Here is a 16,877-nt window from a genome sequence, read left to right on the forward strand (position 1 = left end):
GTAAGAATAGGGGAACACAGTGACTAACATTCACCCAGGGCTGGAAATAGTGCCTGTTCCCACCAGCCAGACTGAAAAAACTTATAATTCACACTGAGTAATTCAGTACTGAGTACAGTACTCAGGAACATCTTGCCTTAGTGGGGAGAAATTAGCCCTAGACTGAATATTGCTCCAGATCCACCTAACAAATCATGAAAGCAAGACTTGAAAGGATCAGACCGTTTCCATATAACTGCATCCCAGAGCAAAGCTCAAGACTGATAGGAATATAAAAGTATCCAGAACTCAACAAGGTAAAATTCACTGTATCTCTATTTTTGATCTACCTTTCTTTAATCATGCATAAGGTTGAACATCTTTTATGTGTTTATAAACAAGTTGGTGTGTGTGTGTGTGTGTGTGTGTGTGTGTGTGTGTGTGTGTGTGAGAACTGTCTGTTCCTGTCCTTTACCCATTTCTTTTTTGAGTTGTTGGTCTTCTTTGCTAGGTATCTGGCTAATACAGTTGAAGAAGATGAAGAAGAATCCAAATATGAAATTTTTCCATGGGCTTTAGGGAAAAACTGGAGAAAATTATTCCCTGATTTCTTAAAGTTAAGGGACAAACTCTGGGATAGAATTGACTATAGGGCTATTGTAAGCCGGCGATGCTGTGAGGAGGTAAGAGTTTTACATGCGTTATATATATAATCTCTGTCTTCTCTTTATGTAGTTTTCCTTGTCTTGTTTTTTAATGTGCTTCTAATGTTTCACTTTTTTTGTATATGAAGGGTAAACCATTAACCTTGATGATTACCATGAGTACAACTTTTATATTACAATGTTGATGTTTTAATTTTATACCACAATAATTAAAAATTGTCATTTCTGTTTTTCAGAGCAGCCTACTTCTGTAGAAAGTATTTTTATTTTAGAGTGTTTCTCTAAAAAGATCACCAGTATATTGGGAAAGAATAGCATGCACATTCCAAAATACATCATGGTAATAACATTGGAGCTGAATAATAATTTCCATTAAATAATTTCTGTTAAAGTCTCAAAATTTCAAGTTCCCAAGGTTAAATGTGAACTACATGGTATAAAATAAGTTTAAAAACTATACCTCTTTTCATAAAGCATACATAAAGTTTCCTTGATGCCAGATTCTATTAATACAAAGCAGAAAGACACTAAAAGTTAAAAGATTATTTTATCTAATGTTCTGGTTTTCAGTAAAGAAAGTTAATGTTTCAAACTAAAAAAATTTGGAGTAGAAAATTAAATGGAAGGCAATGATCACTATAAGGCAGTGCTAGTTCAAAGAAGTTTGGTAAATGTGGGCTAGATAATGCTGTAATTAAATGAAGTCATATGGGACTTCCCTGGTGGCGCAGTGGTTAAGAATCCGCCTGCCAATGCAGGGGACACAGGTTCAATACCTGGTCCGGGAAGATCCCACATGCTGTGGAGCAGCTAAGCCCATGCACCACAACTACTGAGCCTGCGCTCTAGAGCAGGGGTCTGGTACCCTGGTACTGGTCCACAGCCTGTTAGGAACTGAGCAACACAGCAGTACGTGAGCAGTGGGGGAGTGAGCGAAGCTTTGTCTGCCGCTCCCCATTGCTCGCACTACCACCAGAACCATCCACCCCGACCAGTGGAAAAATCATCTTCCATGAAACCAGTGCCTGGTGCCAAAAAGGTTGGGGACCTCTGCTCTAGAGCCCACGAGCCACAACTACCGAGCCCACACGCTACAACTACTGAAGTCTGCGTACTCTAGGGCCCGTGTAGCCACAACTACCGAGCCTGCATGCTGCAACTGTTGAAGCCTGCGCACCTAGAGCCCGTGCTCCGCAACAAGAGAAGCCACCGCAATGAGAAGCCTGCGCACTGCAAAGAAGAGTAGTCCCCACTCGCTGCAACTAGAGAAAGCCCACGTGCAGCAACAAAGACCCAACGCAGCCAAAAAAAAAAAAATGAAGTCATATCTAGTTTAATGACTACAGGCCAAAGGAACCAATTAATGGATTAGTGTCAGACCTGAGGGAAGACTTCAGAGGTGTGTCACAGAACTCTGCCCAGAATTAACCTTGTTAATTATATTTATTAATGAGATGAAGATATAGCAGTTATGCATATTTGTGGATTAGGATTGTTGAATGTTGGAAATGCAAGGATTCAAAAATAACTTAGAGGACTGTGCAGCAGGCCAAGTCTTTACAAGATTATATTTAATAGAAAAATATGAAAAGTTGGGTATGTATGACCCACCTCCCCAGATTAATGGATCCTCATTAAGGAATTTAAAGGACTCATTCCAATTACAGGGCATTGAAAAAGTCCTGTCTTGTTATATTTTGTCACTACCTCCCTAGGTGAGGAGTGGGTAATTTGCGCACCTGTTGCCATCCTTGATGTGATAGCGGGCCTTATTTGAACACTCTGATTTTTTCAAAGTAAATGCTTCAAGCCCTGTAGAACACTCAGCTAAGTACATGGAGCGGGCACTGGAGGCAGAAGAGGCCGGGATAGGCAATGCTTCCTCATGGCAGGTTGCTTACCCACTCCTAAAATACAATGACTATCATTTTAACTGCAACAACTTTATTCTGCTGGAGCTGGAATTACCTCAGTTGCTGGCACCAGACAAAGAGACAGAGAGTTATGTGGCTTAATGGTGTATGTGTACGAGACTACAAAGTTTTAGACACCTGGAAAGTCAGTTGTGGAATGGGATTTACAGAAAAGTCTCTCAAGGCTTCAACACTGAGAACTAACAGATCTCTCTCCTAATTCCAGATCTGCATATCCAATTTTTAATTTACGCTTCATTATCTAGTAGATACCTCAAACTTAACATGCTGAAAATTGAGTTTTTGATTCCCCCACATAGACCTCTACACTTGATCCTCCTGCAATCTTCCACATGCTAATAAATAGTAACCATCATTCTAGTTGTTCAGGCCAAAAACCTGTCACCCTAGACTTTTTTTTCCCACATCTATACCTTAAAGAAAATCCAGCATCCTACCATTTCTCACCACCTCCACCACTAAACCCTACTTTAATTGTCATCTCTTGCCTCAACTATTGTCATAACTTTCCAAATAGTCTCCCTTACCATCTTTCTTCCCTATAGTCTATTCTTCATAGCAGATTTAAAGAGTAAATCTTTTAGAAAGTCAAATCATGTCTCCTTTACTCAAAAGCCTCCAGAGGCTTCCCATCTCACATAGAGTAAAAGACACAAAGTACTTACCTTGGATCCACATGGTCTGCCAACTCTCCTCCTTTATCTCTCACTTCATCTCCCATCCTTGTTCATTTCACAGCAACCACTCTGGCCTACTTGCTATTCTTCAAATGCACCAAGGACACTCCCACCTCAGGGTCTTTGCATTTGCCATTCATATTACCGGGAATGCTTTCCCCCAGAAATTCATATGCTTCACTTCCTCACTTCATTCAGGACTCTGCTTAAATATCACCTCAGAGAAACCGTTCGTTACCACCCTATACTCCCTCAATGGAATAAAAATGGAAGAGTCCAGTTGACTTTTGGCAAGGGTACCAAGAAAATTAAGTGGGGAGTGAATCATCTTATCAACAAATTGTGCTGGAACTGGATGTCCATGTGCGAAAGAAAGCACTTGGACCCCTACTCCATATTATATATAAAAAGCTAACTCAAAATGGATCAAAGACCTAAATTTAAGAGCTAAAAACTATAAAAATCTTAAAACATAGGGGTTACATCTTCATGACCTTGGATTAGGTTTCTTAGATATAATACCAGAAGCACAAGCAAGAATAGGAACTATAGATAAAATGGACATCATCAAAATTTTAAACTTTTGTTCTTCAAAGGACACCATTAAGAAAGTGAAGAGACAACCCACAAACTGGAAGAAAAATTTTGCAAATCATCTGTTTTATAAGGCACTTATATCTAAAATATATAAACAGCTCTTACAACTCAGTATTAAAGAGACAACCCAATTTTTTAAAGGGCAAAGGATCTGAATATGTATTTCTTCAAAAAAGATATTCAGATGGGCAAAAAAGCACATGAAAAGATGCTCAACATCATTAGCCATCAGAAAAATGCAAACTCAAAAACACAAGGAGATATCACCTTACACCCACTAGGATGACTATAATTTTTTTAAAAAAAGACAATAACAAGTATTGATAAGGATGTGGAGAAATTGGAATCCTTATACACTTCTGGTGGGATTGTAAAATCATGTAGTTGCTTTGGAAAACAGTCTGGCATTTCCTCAAAATGCTAAACAGAGTTACCATATGACCTGGCAATTCCACTCCTAGTTTTATACTCAAAAGAAATGAAAACTATGTCCACACAAAAACTTGTGCATGAATGTTCATAGCAAGCAGCCTTATTCATAATAGTCAATAGTTGTGAAAACAGTCGAAATGTCCAGCAGCTAATTAATGGATCGACAAAATATCTATACAATGATATATTACTTGACAATTAAATAAAGTATTGATACATGTTACAAAGTGGATGAACCCTGAAAACATTATGCTAAATGAAAGAAGCCAGTCCCCAAAGGACCACATATTGTATGGTTTCATCTATATCAACTGTGAAGAATATATAATCCAAAGTGACAGAAAGTGGTTGCCTGGGGATGAAGGGAGAGAGGAATGCAGTAACAGTGCCTGACTTGTAGGCGCTCAGTAAATATAGCTGACTGACAGAATGAATGGAACTTAAAGCTTCTGATTCTTTTTCATATTCATACCTTCTTATCTATGAAGACAAACAACAACAAGGACCTAATGTATAGCACAGGGAACTATATTCAATATCTTGTAGTAACCAATAATGGAAGAGAATCTGAAAAAATATATAACTGAATCACTTTGCTGTACACCTGAAACATTGTAGATCAACTATACTTGATTAAAAACTTTTTTTAAAATAAACAAAACTATAAAACAATTCTTGGGCTTCCCTGGTGGTGCAGCGGTTAAGAATCCGCCTGCCAGTGTGGGGGACATGGGTTCGAGCCCTAGTCTGGGAAGATCCCACATGCCGCGGAGCAACTAAGCCCATGTGCCACAACTACTGAAGCCCGCATGCCTAGAGCCTGTGCTCTGCAGCAAAGAGAAGCCACCGCAATGAGAAGCCTGTGCACCACAACGAAGAGTAGCCCCCACTCGCCGCAACTAGAGAAAGCCTGTGTGCAGCAACAATGCAGCCAAAAATAAATTAAAAAAAACAATTCTTTTATTTTTTTTGGATGTTGGGGGTAGGAATTTATTAATTAATTTATTTATTTTTGCTGTGTTGGGTCTTCGTTTCTGTGCGAGGGCTTTCTCTAGTTGTGGCAAGCGGGGGCCACTCTTCAACGCGGTGCGCAGGCCTCTCACTATCGCAGCCTCTCTTGTTGCGGAGCACAGGCTCCAGACGCACAGGCTCAGTACTCGTGACTCACAGGCCTAGTTGCTCCGCGGCATGTGGGATCCTCCCAGACCAGGGCTCGAACCTGTGTCCCCTGCATTAGCAGGCAGATTCTCAACCACTGCGCCACGAGGGGAGCCCTCCAAAAAATAATTCTTTACCGAGCTCACCTAGCATTGACCCTTATCTAGATAGATAAGCTAGATAAAGATTTTTTTTTTGGTTGTTCCAACCAGGTACATTTGAATCATGTTGGTGTACAGAAAAAGAAATTACCTAGTAGGTTTTATCCTGTTCTTTTAAGTATTCATTTAACAGCTAATTTATGAGTAAGACATTAAGTTCAGTGTTGTGGAGGTTTATTATAAAGAAGTATTACATCATCCTTGCCCTGAAGTTTGCTGCATTATAGTAGCAAGACATGCTGTTAGAAATTTAGTTTTCTATGCATTTGTTATTAAGAGTCCAGTACTGGCATACTGTCAACCCATTTTTTAGTCACATATCCTAAAATAAACTCAAGTTATGATAGTAGCCACAAACTGGCTTACAGTAATTATACTATACACTTGCATTGTGCTTTACAAATTTAATTTTCATATAAATTATCTTCTTATCCTTACAAAAATACTTGTGAGGACCAAGGAGGTTGAGATTTACTCAAGATCGTATATCAGTTAAGTGGCAGAGCCAGAACTTGACTTCACATCTAATGGCTTCCCAGTGTTCTGTTTTCTCTGACATCTAGCCTCCATCTCTTATGTTGGTTAGTTTAGAAAATGCACTTATATTATGTTATCTCAGGAATTAAATAGCATAATAGGTAAGTGTGCATGCATTTTTCTAGGTGGGTTAACATGTGGAGAGACTACAATGCCTAGCTTATTGCAGAAAGAACAGTACCAAATCTATATTGTGCCCTTTACTTCATATTTCCCTCTGCTCTTTTCACCAGACTTTGCTATATAGGATTCCTACAAAAATCATATTGCTGAAGGCTCATAATGTTAGTGGCCTCTAATTCTTAAATATTTTCATCTATCATTAAAAATTATTTAATGACTGCATAATATTGTGGACAAGGCATTTGAAAGAGGTGTATGAGAAACTATTCCTGTCCAGAGGGGGCTTTTGGCAGAATAGGTTACATGCATAAAAAGGTACATCTGGGGCCAATGCAGGGGACATGGGTTCATGCCCCGGTCCGGGAAGATCCCACATGCCGCGGAGCAGCTGGGCCTGTGAGCCATGGCCACTGAGCCTGCGCGTCCGGAGCCTGTGCTCCGCAATGGGAGAGGCCACAACAGTGAGAGGCCCGCGTACCTCAAAAAAAAAAAAAAAAAAAGGTACATCTGAGTGCTAACATTTACACGCTGAGTCCTAATATAGCGTTAATAATAAAACAAGAAAATCTGAAAGCTGGAGTTTCTAGAAAGGTGGGACTTATGTTGGGAATTGAAGGAAAAGAAATACTAAGACAAAGGGAAAGGACATTCCAGACATGAGCAATAAAAACAGAAATATTGAGAAAAATAGTAGATAAATATGGAAGGAATAAGAAAATTTGATATTCTACTTCCTCACCTTGGGTATCTCTGCACCTAGTTTTACACTGGCATAGAAATGTGTAATATTTAGAGTTAATATCTTTATTTACTTCTACCTTTTAAAAGATATATAACTTTATTACATGTCTTTGGTTGAAAACTGTTTTGAAGGATTTAAGTAGATTATAAAATAAATCCAATCCTAAGTACACTTTAAAAATTAGGGTTGCTAGTATTCTTCATGCATTGTCTTGGGGGAGGCACAATAACCCTATTTTCTGAGGGAATCAGCTTTAATCTGGGAGTTTTAAGGTTTTCATTCTTAACAGCAAAAGCCTTCTTTCCAAACAAAATTTTACACACAATTGAGGTCTTCCACCTGCTGTGTCTTCCCTTAGCCCCTCCTGCGACCCCTAATGTTGTCTGTGAAACCTACGGCTCCTCAAACCAGTTTGAAAATCACTCGTCTAGGCAATTAATAAAGCACTGTCTGTCTTTTTTGAATAATAATTTTGTCTAGATACTTGAATAATTTTTTTTAAAGCACTGTCTAGCTCTCAAATTCTACAATTCTCATTTACCTTGGGTCACTGATAACCGCAACTAAACATTTTTGCTTAGAAGTAACATTCTAACATTCTGTTTAGAAGTTTTAGACACCATGAGGTCAGCAGGTAGGTACACTTCGCTAGCTTGTCTTAAATGGCTATCATTCGCCAGATGTTTACTATGTGATAAGGATTTTACACATATTTAACCTTCAGGACAGTCCTATGAGGCAGATGGTATCCCCAGTTTTCCATATGAAGATATTGAGGCTCAGAAAGGTTAAGTAACTTGCAAAGTATCATACAACTAGGAAGTGGCAGAGACAAAATAAGAAACTAAGTCTATCCTGACTCTAAAGGCAGTGTGTTCTCTAACCGACCTTAGAGAACAATGCCTGAGAGGTAGTACGGAATCTTGAGTACTTTCTGAATAATCCCTCATCTAATCCTTGCAACAACCCTCTGCAATAGACACCATTATTCTCTCCATACCACAGACAAGAGAATAGGAACCCAGAGGTTAAGCACCCTACCTGTGTTTTCATTCACCATATCTCTTGCTGTGATTGCAAACATGTTAAGATTAGCCTAACATACATACCTGGAAACCTCAATTAAAAATATTGTTTCCAACCCAGTACATTCCAGAGAATTATGTATTGTTTTGGACTATTATTTTTCCCAAACCTATAATATCCAGAAAAACCTGGAAGGTTGCTTCGGTTCTATTTCCTGTTTGAAATAATTTAAATACATTATCAATTATTATCTTACAGATCCAAGCAATGAATCACTTTATGGGTAATATTGCCTTATCTGGAAATGCTTTTTTTCTAAAAAAAATCGGTGACAGATTTTTAGATCTAGTTTTACAGGTAGCTTGTTCTTGATTTATAATTTTTGTTCTTAATTTTACTAAATTTTAAAATCTTATTAAAATTCTAAAAGAAAGCTTTCCACCACAGGTTATGGCCATTGCTCCAACCCATTATATATGGCAACGAGAACGCTCTGTGCATCACAGTGGAGCTGTTAGAAACTACCAAAGAGATGAAGTTCAACTGCCCCGGGGACCTAGTGCCACACCGGTAGATTGTTCACTCTGTGGTAGAAAAGGAAGATACGTTAGACTGGGATTGTCTTCATCATCATCTTCATCCAGTGATACAGCAGAGGTGGTGGAGAAACATTCTCAGGAATCACACAACTCATTCCCAATGGACATAATAGTTGACCCTTCTCAAGCTTATAGCTGTTCTCAAGGTATGACTTAAGAGATATGTCAGAATTAGATCTATGAATGTTATTAATAAATCCAAGTTATCTATTGACCAGTAGTCAGTCCTTATAGGCAGGAGTACATAATTATTTATATACTACAACAATATGAGTTAAAGTAGTATTGAAAGTTTTCCCCTTTTCAAGTACTACTTTTTGTCTTGGTATTGTTTTGTGGTAGCTTACCTAAACTAAGAGATTTTTAATGTGACTTTTGTTAAACTGAAACCTAATTCACCATAGATCTCAAGTATTTTAAGAGCCTGAAGCATTTTCTTTGAAATGTTTATTTTATTCAAAAGAAGTTTTAAGAAGAGAATAAATTTACTTGTAATCTCACCATGCAGCTTTATCAGTAATTAACTTGGTTTCTTTTACACACTTTTTAAAATTGGGATAAAATTGACATATAACACTGTATTAGTTTTAGGTGTATAACATAATGATTAACACAATAAATTTAGTTAACATCCATCACCACACAGTTAACTGTTTTTTTTCTTGTGATGAGAACTTTTAAGATACACTCTCTTAGCAACTCTCAAATACACAATCTTGTTAACTTACACAATCTTGTTAACTATAGTCACCATGCTGTAGATTATATCCCCAGAACTTATTTATCTTATTACTGGAAATTTGTACTTTCCACTACCTTCACCCACTCCCCCTGCCTCCCCGCCTCCTCTGGCAACCACCATTTGGTGGTGTATCTATGAGTTCAGGTTTTTAAATTTATTTTTCATTTTTGTTTAATATTTATTTAGGCTGTGTTGGGTCTTAGTTGCAGCGTGCGGGCTCTTCGTTGCGGTGGGCAGGCTTCTCTCTAGTTGTGGTGCACAGGCTCCAGAGTGCACAGGCTCAGTCGCCCCGTGGCATGTGGGATCTTAGTTCCCTGACCAGGGATCGAACCCACATCCCCTGCATTGGAAGGTGGATTTATAACCACTGGACCACCAGGGAAGTCCTGAGTTCAGCTTTTTTTAGATTTCACATATTATAAGTGAGATCACACAGTATTTGCCTTTCTCTGTCTCACTTATTTCACTTAGCACAATGCCCTCAAGTTCCATCCATGTTGTCACAAATGGCAGGATTTCCTTCTTTTTTAAGATATAGATAGATAGATAGATAAAAAGATAGTCACATTTTCTTTATCCATTCATCCACTGATGGACACTTGTTTCCATTTCATGTCTTGAGTATTGCAAATAATGCTGCACTGAACATAGGTGTAGGTGTGCAGGTATCTTTTCAAGATAGTGATTTTGTTTCCTTCAGATAATACCCAGAAGTGGAATTGCTGGAACATATGGTAGTTCTATTTTTAACTTTTTTAGGAACCGCCATACTGTTGTACATAGTGGCTGCATCCAACAAGGCACAAGTGTTCCCTTTTCTCCACATCCTCACCAACACTTGTTATTTCTTGTTAACAGCCATTCTAACAGGTGGGAGATGATATCTCATTGTGGTTTTAATTTGTATTTCCCTACTAATTAGTGATGTTGAACACCTTTTCATGTACCTGTTGTACACTTGTATGTCTTCTCTGGAAAAATGTCTATTCATTTCCTCTGCCCTTTTTTTTTTTTTTTTTTTTTTTGCGTTCCGCAGGCCTCTCACTGCTGTGGCCTCTCCCGTTACAGAGCACAGGCTCCGGACGCGCAGGCTCAGCGGCCATGGCTCACGGGCCTAGCTGCTCCGTGGCATGTGGGATCTTCCCGGACCAGGGCACGAACCCATGTCCCCTGCATCAGCAGACAGACTCTCAACCACTGCACCACCAGGGAAGCCCTGACCATTTTTTAATTGGATTTCTTTTCTGTTGAGTTGTATGAGTTCTTTATATATTTTGGATATTAACCCCCTTGTCAGATACATGATTTGCAAATATTTTCTCCCATTTGGTAGGTTGCCTTTTCATTTTGTTGATGGTTTCCTATACTGTACAGAAGCTTTTTAGTTTGATGTAGTCCCACTGTTTATTTTTGCATTTGTTGCCTTTACTTTTGGTGTGAAATCCAAAAAACAGTTGCCAAGACCAATGTCAAGGACCTTACCCACTGTTTCTTCTAGGAGTTTTGTGGTTTCAGGTCTTACATTCAAGTCTTTAATCCATTTTGAATTAATTTTTGTGCATGGTGAAAGATAGTGGTCCAGTTTCAGTCTTTCACATGTGGCTGTCCAGTTTTTCCAACCCCATTTATTGAAGAGACTATCTTTTCCCAATATATTTTTGACTTCTTTGTCATAAATTAACCATATGTGTGCGTTTATCTCTGGGCTCTCCATTCTGTTCCACTGATCTACGTGTCTGTTTTTATGCCAATACCATACTGTTTTGATTACTATAGCTTTGTAATACTATACACTTTTCTATTTCTATTTTCTATTTAAAAAAAATAGAACCATACTGTATCTATGCTTGCTTTTTTTTTCACTTACCATAAAGCATTTCCCGATGTCATTATTCAGTCTTTGAAAACCTGATTTTTAGGGCTTCCCTGGTGGCGCAGTGGCTGAGAGTCCGCCTGCCGATGCAGGGGACACGGGTTCGTGCCCCGGTCCGGGAAGATCCCACATGCCGCGGAGCGGCTGGCCCGTGAGCCATGGCCGCTGAGCCTGCGCGTCCGGAGCCTGTGCTCCGCAACGGGAGAGGCCACAGCAGTGAGAGGCCCGCGTCCCACAAAAAAAAAAAAAAAAAACACCTGATTTTTAGTCATGACATGCTATAAATACCACAATTTATTTGCATATTTCTTTTTTGTTGGGATTTAAGTGGTTTTGAACAATGGTATTTTATATTAATTTGAAAATAATCGCATGAACTGGAAATACTTTGTCAACCACACCCTAATTTTCATTTAATTATTTATAAAGGTTGAGTACTTCTCTGACATTTCTGAATTTGAAACAGAACCAGAATGACATTCTACCAGCAGTGATCCTTTTTACTTCTTATAATGCCTTTGTCCCAGAATTTCACCCATCTGAAGATGGGACTGGCAGATTTCTTATGGTTCTAATTCTATAATGAGACCCACATTACTTCAGAGTTTCACCTATTTATTTTTACCACATTCTTATGAGATTAGCAGTGGCTACTGAAGTTTTACTGAGAAACTAGACTCTTAAGACTCCTGAAGGTACGGGTCTTGCCTATTTCTGTTCCATTCCCTGGCCATAGTAATCACTGAACAAATTTGACTGACAGTATAGTCTCTTCCCTTGTAACACCTCCAAGCATCTTTATTTGTTCACTCATATTTGAAAGTAAATAGGGTCTATCATAGGCTAAATGATAAGAGTTTCCTTTTAGCATCCTTCCCCTCTCTCCTAGCCCCTTTGCCTACAGTCTTTGATCCTCATAACTGGTAAGATTTGTTAGATACTTAAAATGTTCCATGCAATGTGTTAAGGATTTTACATTCATAACCTCACTTAATATTCACAGCCAACCCCAAGGTAAATACTAGTATCTCCACTTTGTACATAAGGAAACAGAGGCTTAGAGAGGTTAAATCATTTGCCCAAGATGACTGAGAGAGTGACACTTGAACCCAGGTTTGACTCTACTATAGCCTGAATTCCTATGATGCTTTGCTACCCCCTTTGATGAAATCCTGCCTTCAGTAGTGAAAATAAGCTGCCACAGAAGTCTTCTAGCAGATTGCTAAGGACTAAAGAATTGGTGAAAGCATTAAGAACAAAGTCCCTGGCCCTGAACCAAGATGGCGGAGTAGAAGGATGTGCTCTCACTCCCTCTTGTGAGAACACCAGAATCACAACTAGCTGCTGGACAATCATTGACAGGAAGACACTGGAACTCACCAAAAAAGATACCCCACATCCAAAGACAAAGGATAACCCACAATGAGACAGTAGGAGGGGCGCAATCACAGTAAAATCAAACCCCATAACTGCTGGGTGGGTGACTCACAGACTGGAGAACACTTATACTACAGAAGTCCACCCACTGGAGTGAAGGTTCTGAGCCCCACGTCAGGCTTCCTAACCTGGGGGTCTGGCAACGGGAGGAGGAATTCCTAGAGAATCAGACTTTGAAGGCTAGCGGGATTTGATCGCAGGACTTCAACAGGACTGGGCGAGAAAGAGACTCCACTCTTGGAGGGCACACACAAAGTAGTGTGTGCATTGGGACCCAGGGGAAGGAGCAGTGACCCCAGGGGAGACTGAACCAGACCTACCTGCTAGTGTTGGAGGGTCTCCTGCAGAGGTGGGGGGTGGCTGTGGCTCACCATGGGGACAAGGACACTGGCAGCAGAAGTTCTGGGAAGTACTCCTTGGAGTGAGCCCTCCCAGAGTCTGCCATTAGCCCCACCAAAGAGCCCAGGTAGGCTCCAGTGTTGGGTTGCCTCAGGCCAAACAACCAACAGGGAGGGAACCCAGACCCACCCATCAGTAGTCAAGTGGATTAAAATTTTACTGAGCTCTGCCCACCACCAGTCCTTCCCATCAGGAAATTTGCACAAGCCTCTTAGACAGCCTCATCCACCAGAGGGCAGACAGCAGAAGCAAGAAGAACTACAATCCTGCAGCCTGTGGAACAAAAACTACATTCACAGAGAGACAGACAAGATGAAAAGGCAGAGGGCTATGTACCACATGAAGGAACAAGATAAAACCCCAGAAAAACAACTAAATGAAGTGGAGATAAGCAACCTTCCAGAAAAAGAATTCAGAATGATGATAGTGAAGATGATCCAGGACCTCGGAAAAAGAATGGAGGCAAAGATCGAGAAGATGCAAGAAAGGTTTAACAAAGACCTAGAAGAATTAAAGAACAAACAAACAGAGATGAACAATACAATAACTGAAATGAAAAATACACTAGAAGGAATCAGCAGCAGAATAACTGAGGCAGAAGAACGGATAACTGACCTGGAAGACAGAATGGTGGAATTCACTGCTGTGGAACAGAAAAAAGAAAAAAGAATGAAAAGAAATGAAGACAGCCTAAGAGACCTCTGCAACAACGTTAAACACAACAACATTTGCATTATAGGGGTCCCAGAAGGAAAGAGAGAGAAAAAAGACCAGAGGAAATATTTGAAGACATTATAGTCGAAAACTTCCCTAACGCAGGAAAGGAAATAGCTACCCAAGTCCAGGAAGTGCAGCGAGTCCCATACAGGATAAACCCAAGGAGGAACACACCGAGACACACAGTAATCAAATTGGCAAAAATTAAAGACAAAGAAAAATTATTGAAAGCAGCAAGGGAAAAATGACAAATAACATACAAGGGAACTCCCATAAGGTTAACAGCTGATTTCTCAGCAGAAACCCTACAAGACAGAAGGGAGTGGCATGATATACTTAGAGTAATGAAAGGGAAGAACCTACAGCCAAGATTACTCTACTCGGCAAGGATCTCATTCAGATTCTATGGAGAAATCAAAAGCTTTACAGACAAGCAAAAGCTAAGAGAATTCAGCACCACCAAACCAGCTCAACAACAAATGCTAAAGGAACTTTTCAAAGTGGGAAACACAAGAGAAGAAAAGGACCTACAAAAGCAAGCCCAAAACAATTAAGAAAATGGTTATAGGAACATACATATCGATAATTAACTTAAACGTGAATGGATTAAATGCTCCAACCAAAAGACACAGGCTGGCTGAATGGATACAAAAACAAGACCCATATATATGCTGTCCACAAGATACCCACTTCAGACCTAGGGACACATACAGACTGAAAGTGAGGAGATGGAAAAAGATATTCCATGCAACTGGAAATCAAAAGAAAGCTGAAGTAGCAATACTCATATCAGATAAAATAGACTTTAAAATAAAGAATGTTACAAGAGACAAGGAAGGACACTACATAATGATCAAAGGATCAATCAAAGAAGAAGATATAACAATTATAAATGTATATGCACCCAACATAGGCGCACCTCAATACATAAGGCAACTGCTAACAGCTATAAAAGAGGAAATCGACAGTAACACACTACTAGTGGGGGACTGTAACACCTCACTTACACCAATGGACAGATCATCCAAAATGAAAGTAAATAAGGAAACACAAGCTTTAAATGACACAATAGACCAGATAGATTTAACTGATATTTATAGGACATTCCATCCAAAAACAGCAGATTACACTTTCTTCTCAAGTGTGCACAGAACATTCTCCAAGATAGATCACATCTTGGGTCACAAATCAAGCCTCAGTTAATTTAAGAAAATTGGAATCATATCAAGCATCTTTTCTGACCACAACGCTATGAGATTAGAAATGAATTACAGGGAAAAAAACGTAAAAAAGACACACACACGTGAGGCTAAACAATACGTTACTAAATAACCAAGAGATCCCTGAAGAAATCAAAGAAGAAATCAAAAAATACCTAGAGACAAATGACAATGAAAACACGACGATCCAAAACCTATGGGATGCAGCAAAAGCAGTTCTAAGAGGGACGTTTATAGCTATACAAGCCTACCTCAAGAAACAAGAAAAATCTCAAACAATCTGACCTTACACCTAAAGGAAGTAAAGAAAGAAGAACAAACAAAACCCAAAGTTAGCAGAAGGAAAGAAATCATAAAGATCAGAGCAGAAATAAATGAAATGGAAACAAAGAAAACAATAGCAAAGATCAATAAAACTAAAAGCTGGTTCTTTGAGAACATAAAGAAAATTGATAAACCATTAGTCAGACTCATCAAGAAAAAGAGGGAGAGGACTCAAATCAATAAAATTAGAAATGAAAAAGGAGAAGTTACAACAGACACCACAGAAATACAAAGCATCCTAAGAGACTATTACAAGCAACTCTATGCCAATAAAATGGACAACCTGGAAGAAATGGGCAAATTCTTAGAAAGGTATAACCTTACAAGACTGAACCAGGAAGAAATAGAAAATATGAACAGACCAATCACAAGTCATGAAATTGAAACTGTGATTAAAAATCTTCCAACAAACAAAAGTCTAGGACCAGATGGCTTCACAGGTGAATTCTATGAAACATTTACAGAAGAGCTAACACCCATCCTTCTCAAACTCTTCTAAAGAACTGAGGAGGAAGGAACACTCCCAAACTCATCTATGAGGCCACCATCACCCTGACACCAAAACCAGAAAAAGATACTACAAAAAAAGAAAATTATAGACCAATATCACTGATGAATATAGACGCAAAAATCCTCAACATAATACTATCAAGCAGAATCCAACAACACATTAAAAGGATCATACACCATGATCAAGTGGGATTTATCCCAGGGATGCAAGGAGTCTTCAATATATGTTAATCAATCAATGTGGTACACCATATTAACAAATTGAAGAATAAAAACCATAGGATCATCTCAATAGATGCAGAAAAAGCTTTTGAGAAATTCAACACCCATTTATAATAAAAACCCTCCAGAAAGTGGGCATAGAGGGAACCTACCTCAACATAATAAAGGCCATCTATGACAAACCCACAGCAAACATCGTTCTCAATGGTGAAAAACTGAAAGCATTTCCTCTAAGATCAGGAACAAGACAAGGATGTCCACTCTTGCCACTGTTATTCAACATAGTTTTGGAAGTCCTAGCCATGGCAATCAGCGAAGAAAAAGAAATAAAAGGAATACAAATTGGAAAAACAGAAGCAAAACTGACACTGTTTGCAGATGACATGATACTATACATAGAGAATCCTAAAGATGCCACCAGAAAACTACTAGAACTAATCAATGAATTTAGTAAAGTTGCAGCATACAAAATTAATGCACAGAAATTTCTTGCAGTCCTATACACTAATGATGAAAAATCTGAAAGAGAAATTAAGGGAACACTCCCATTTACCATAGCAACAAAAAGAATAAAATACCTAGGAATAAACCTACCTAGGGAGACAAAAGACCTGTATGCAGAAAACTATAAGACACTGATGAAAGAAATTAAAGATGATACCAACAGATGGAGAGATATACCATGTTCTTGGATTGGAAGAATCAATATTGTGAAAATGACTATACTACCCAAAGCAATCTACAGATTCAATGCAATCCCTATGAAATTACCAATGGCATTTTTTACAGAACTAGAACAAAAA

The 16,877-nt window shown here is 38.9% G+C and overlaps 1 protein-coding gene across 1 annotated transcript in view; it reads left to right on the top strand.

Annotated features, from left to right (window-relative positions):
* The window catches only part of SPDYA (speedy/RINGO cell cycle regulator family member A), a 36,026-nt gene that overhangs the window by 13,291 nt on the left and 5,858 nt on the right, over nt 1-16,877 (top strand). The window contains exons 5-6 of the mRNA XM_007470871.1: nt 491-662; nt 8,479-8,776. Coding sequence (XP_007470933.1) covers nt 491-662; nt 8,479-8,776 — 470 coding nt within the window. The remainder of the gene's footprint in view (nt 1-490; nt 663-8,478; nt 8,777-16,877) is intronic.

This window comes from Lipotes vexillifer, unplaced genomic scaffold, assembly GCF_000442215.2.
Source record: "Lipotes vexillifer unplaced genomic scaffold, Lipotes_vexillifer_v1.1 scaffold717, whole genome shotgun sequence".
NCBI classification, from domain to species: Eukaryota; Metazoa; Chordata; class Mammalia; order Artiodactyla; family Lipotidae; genus Lipotes; species Lipotes vexillifer.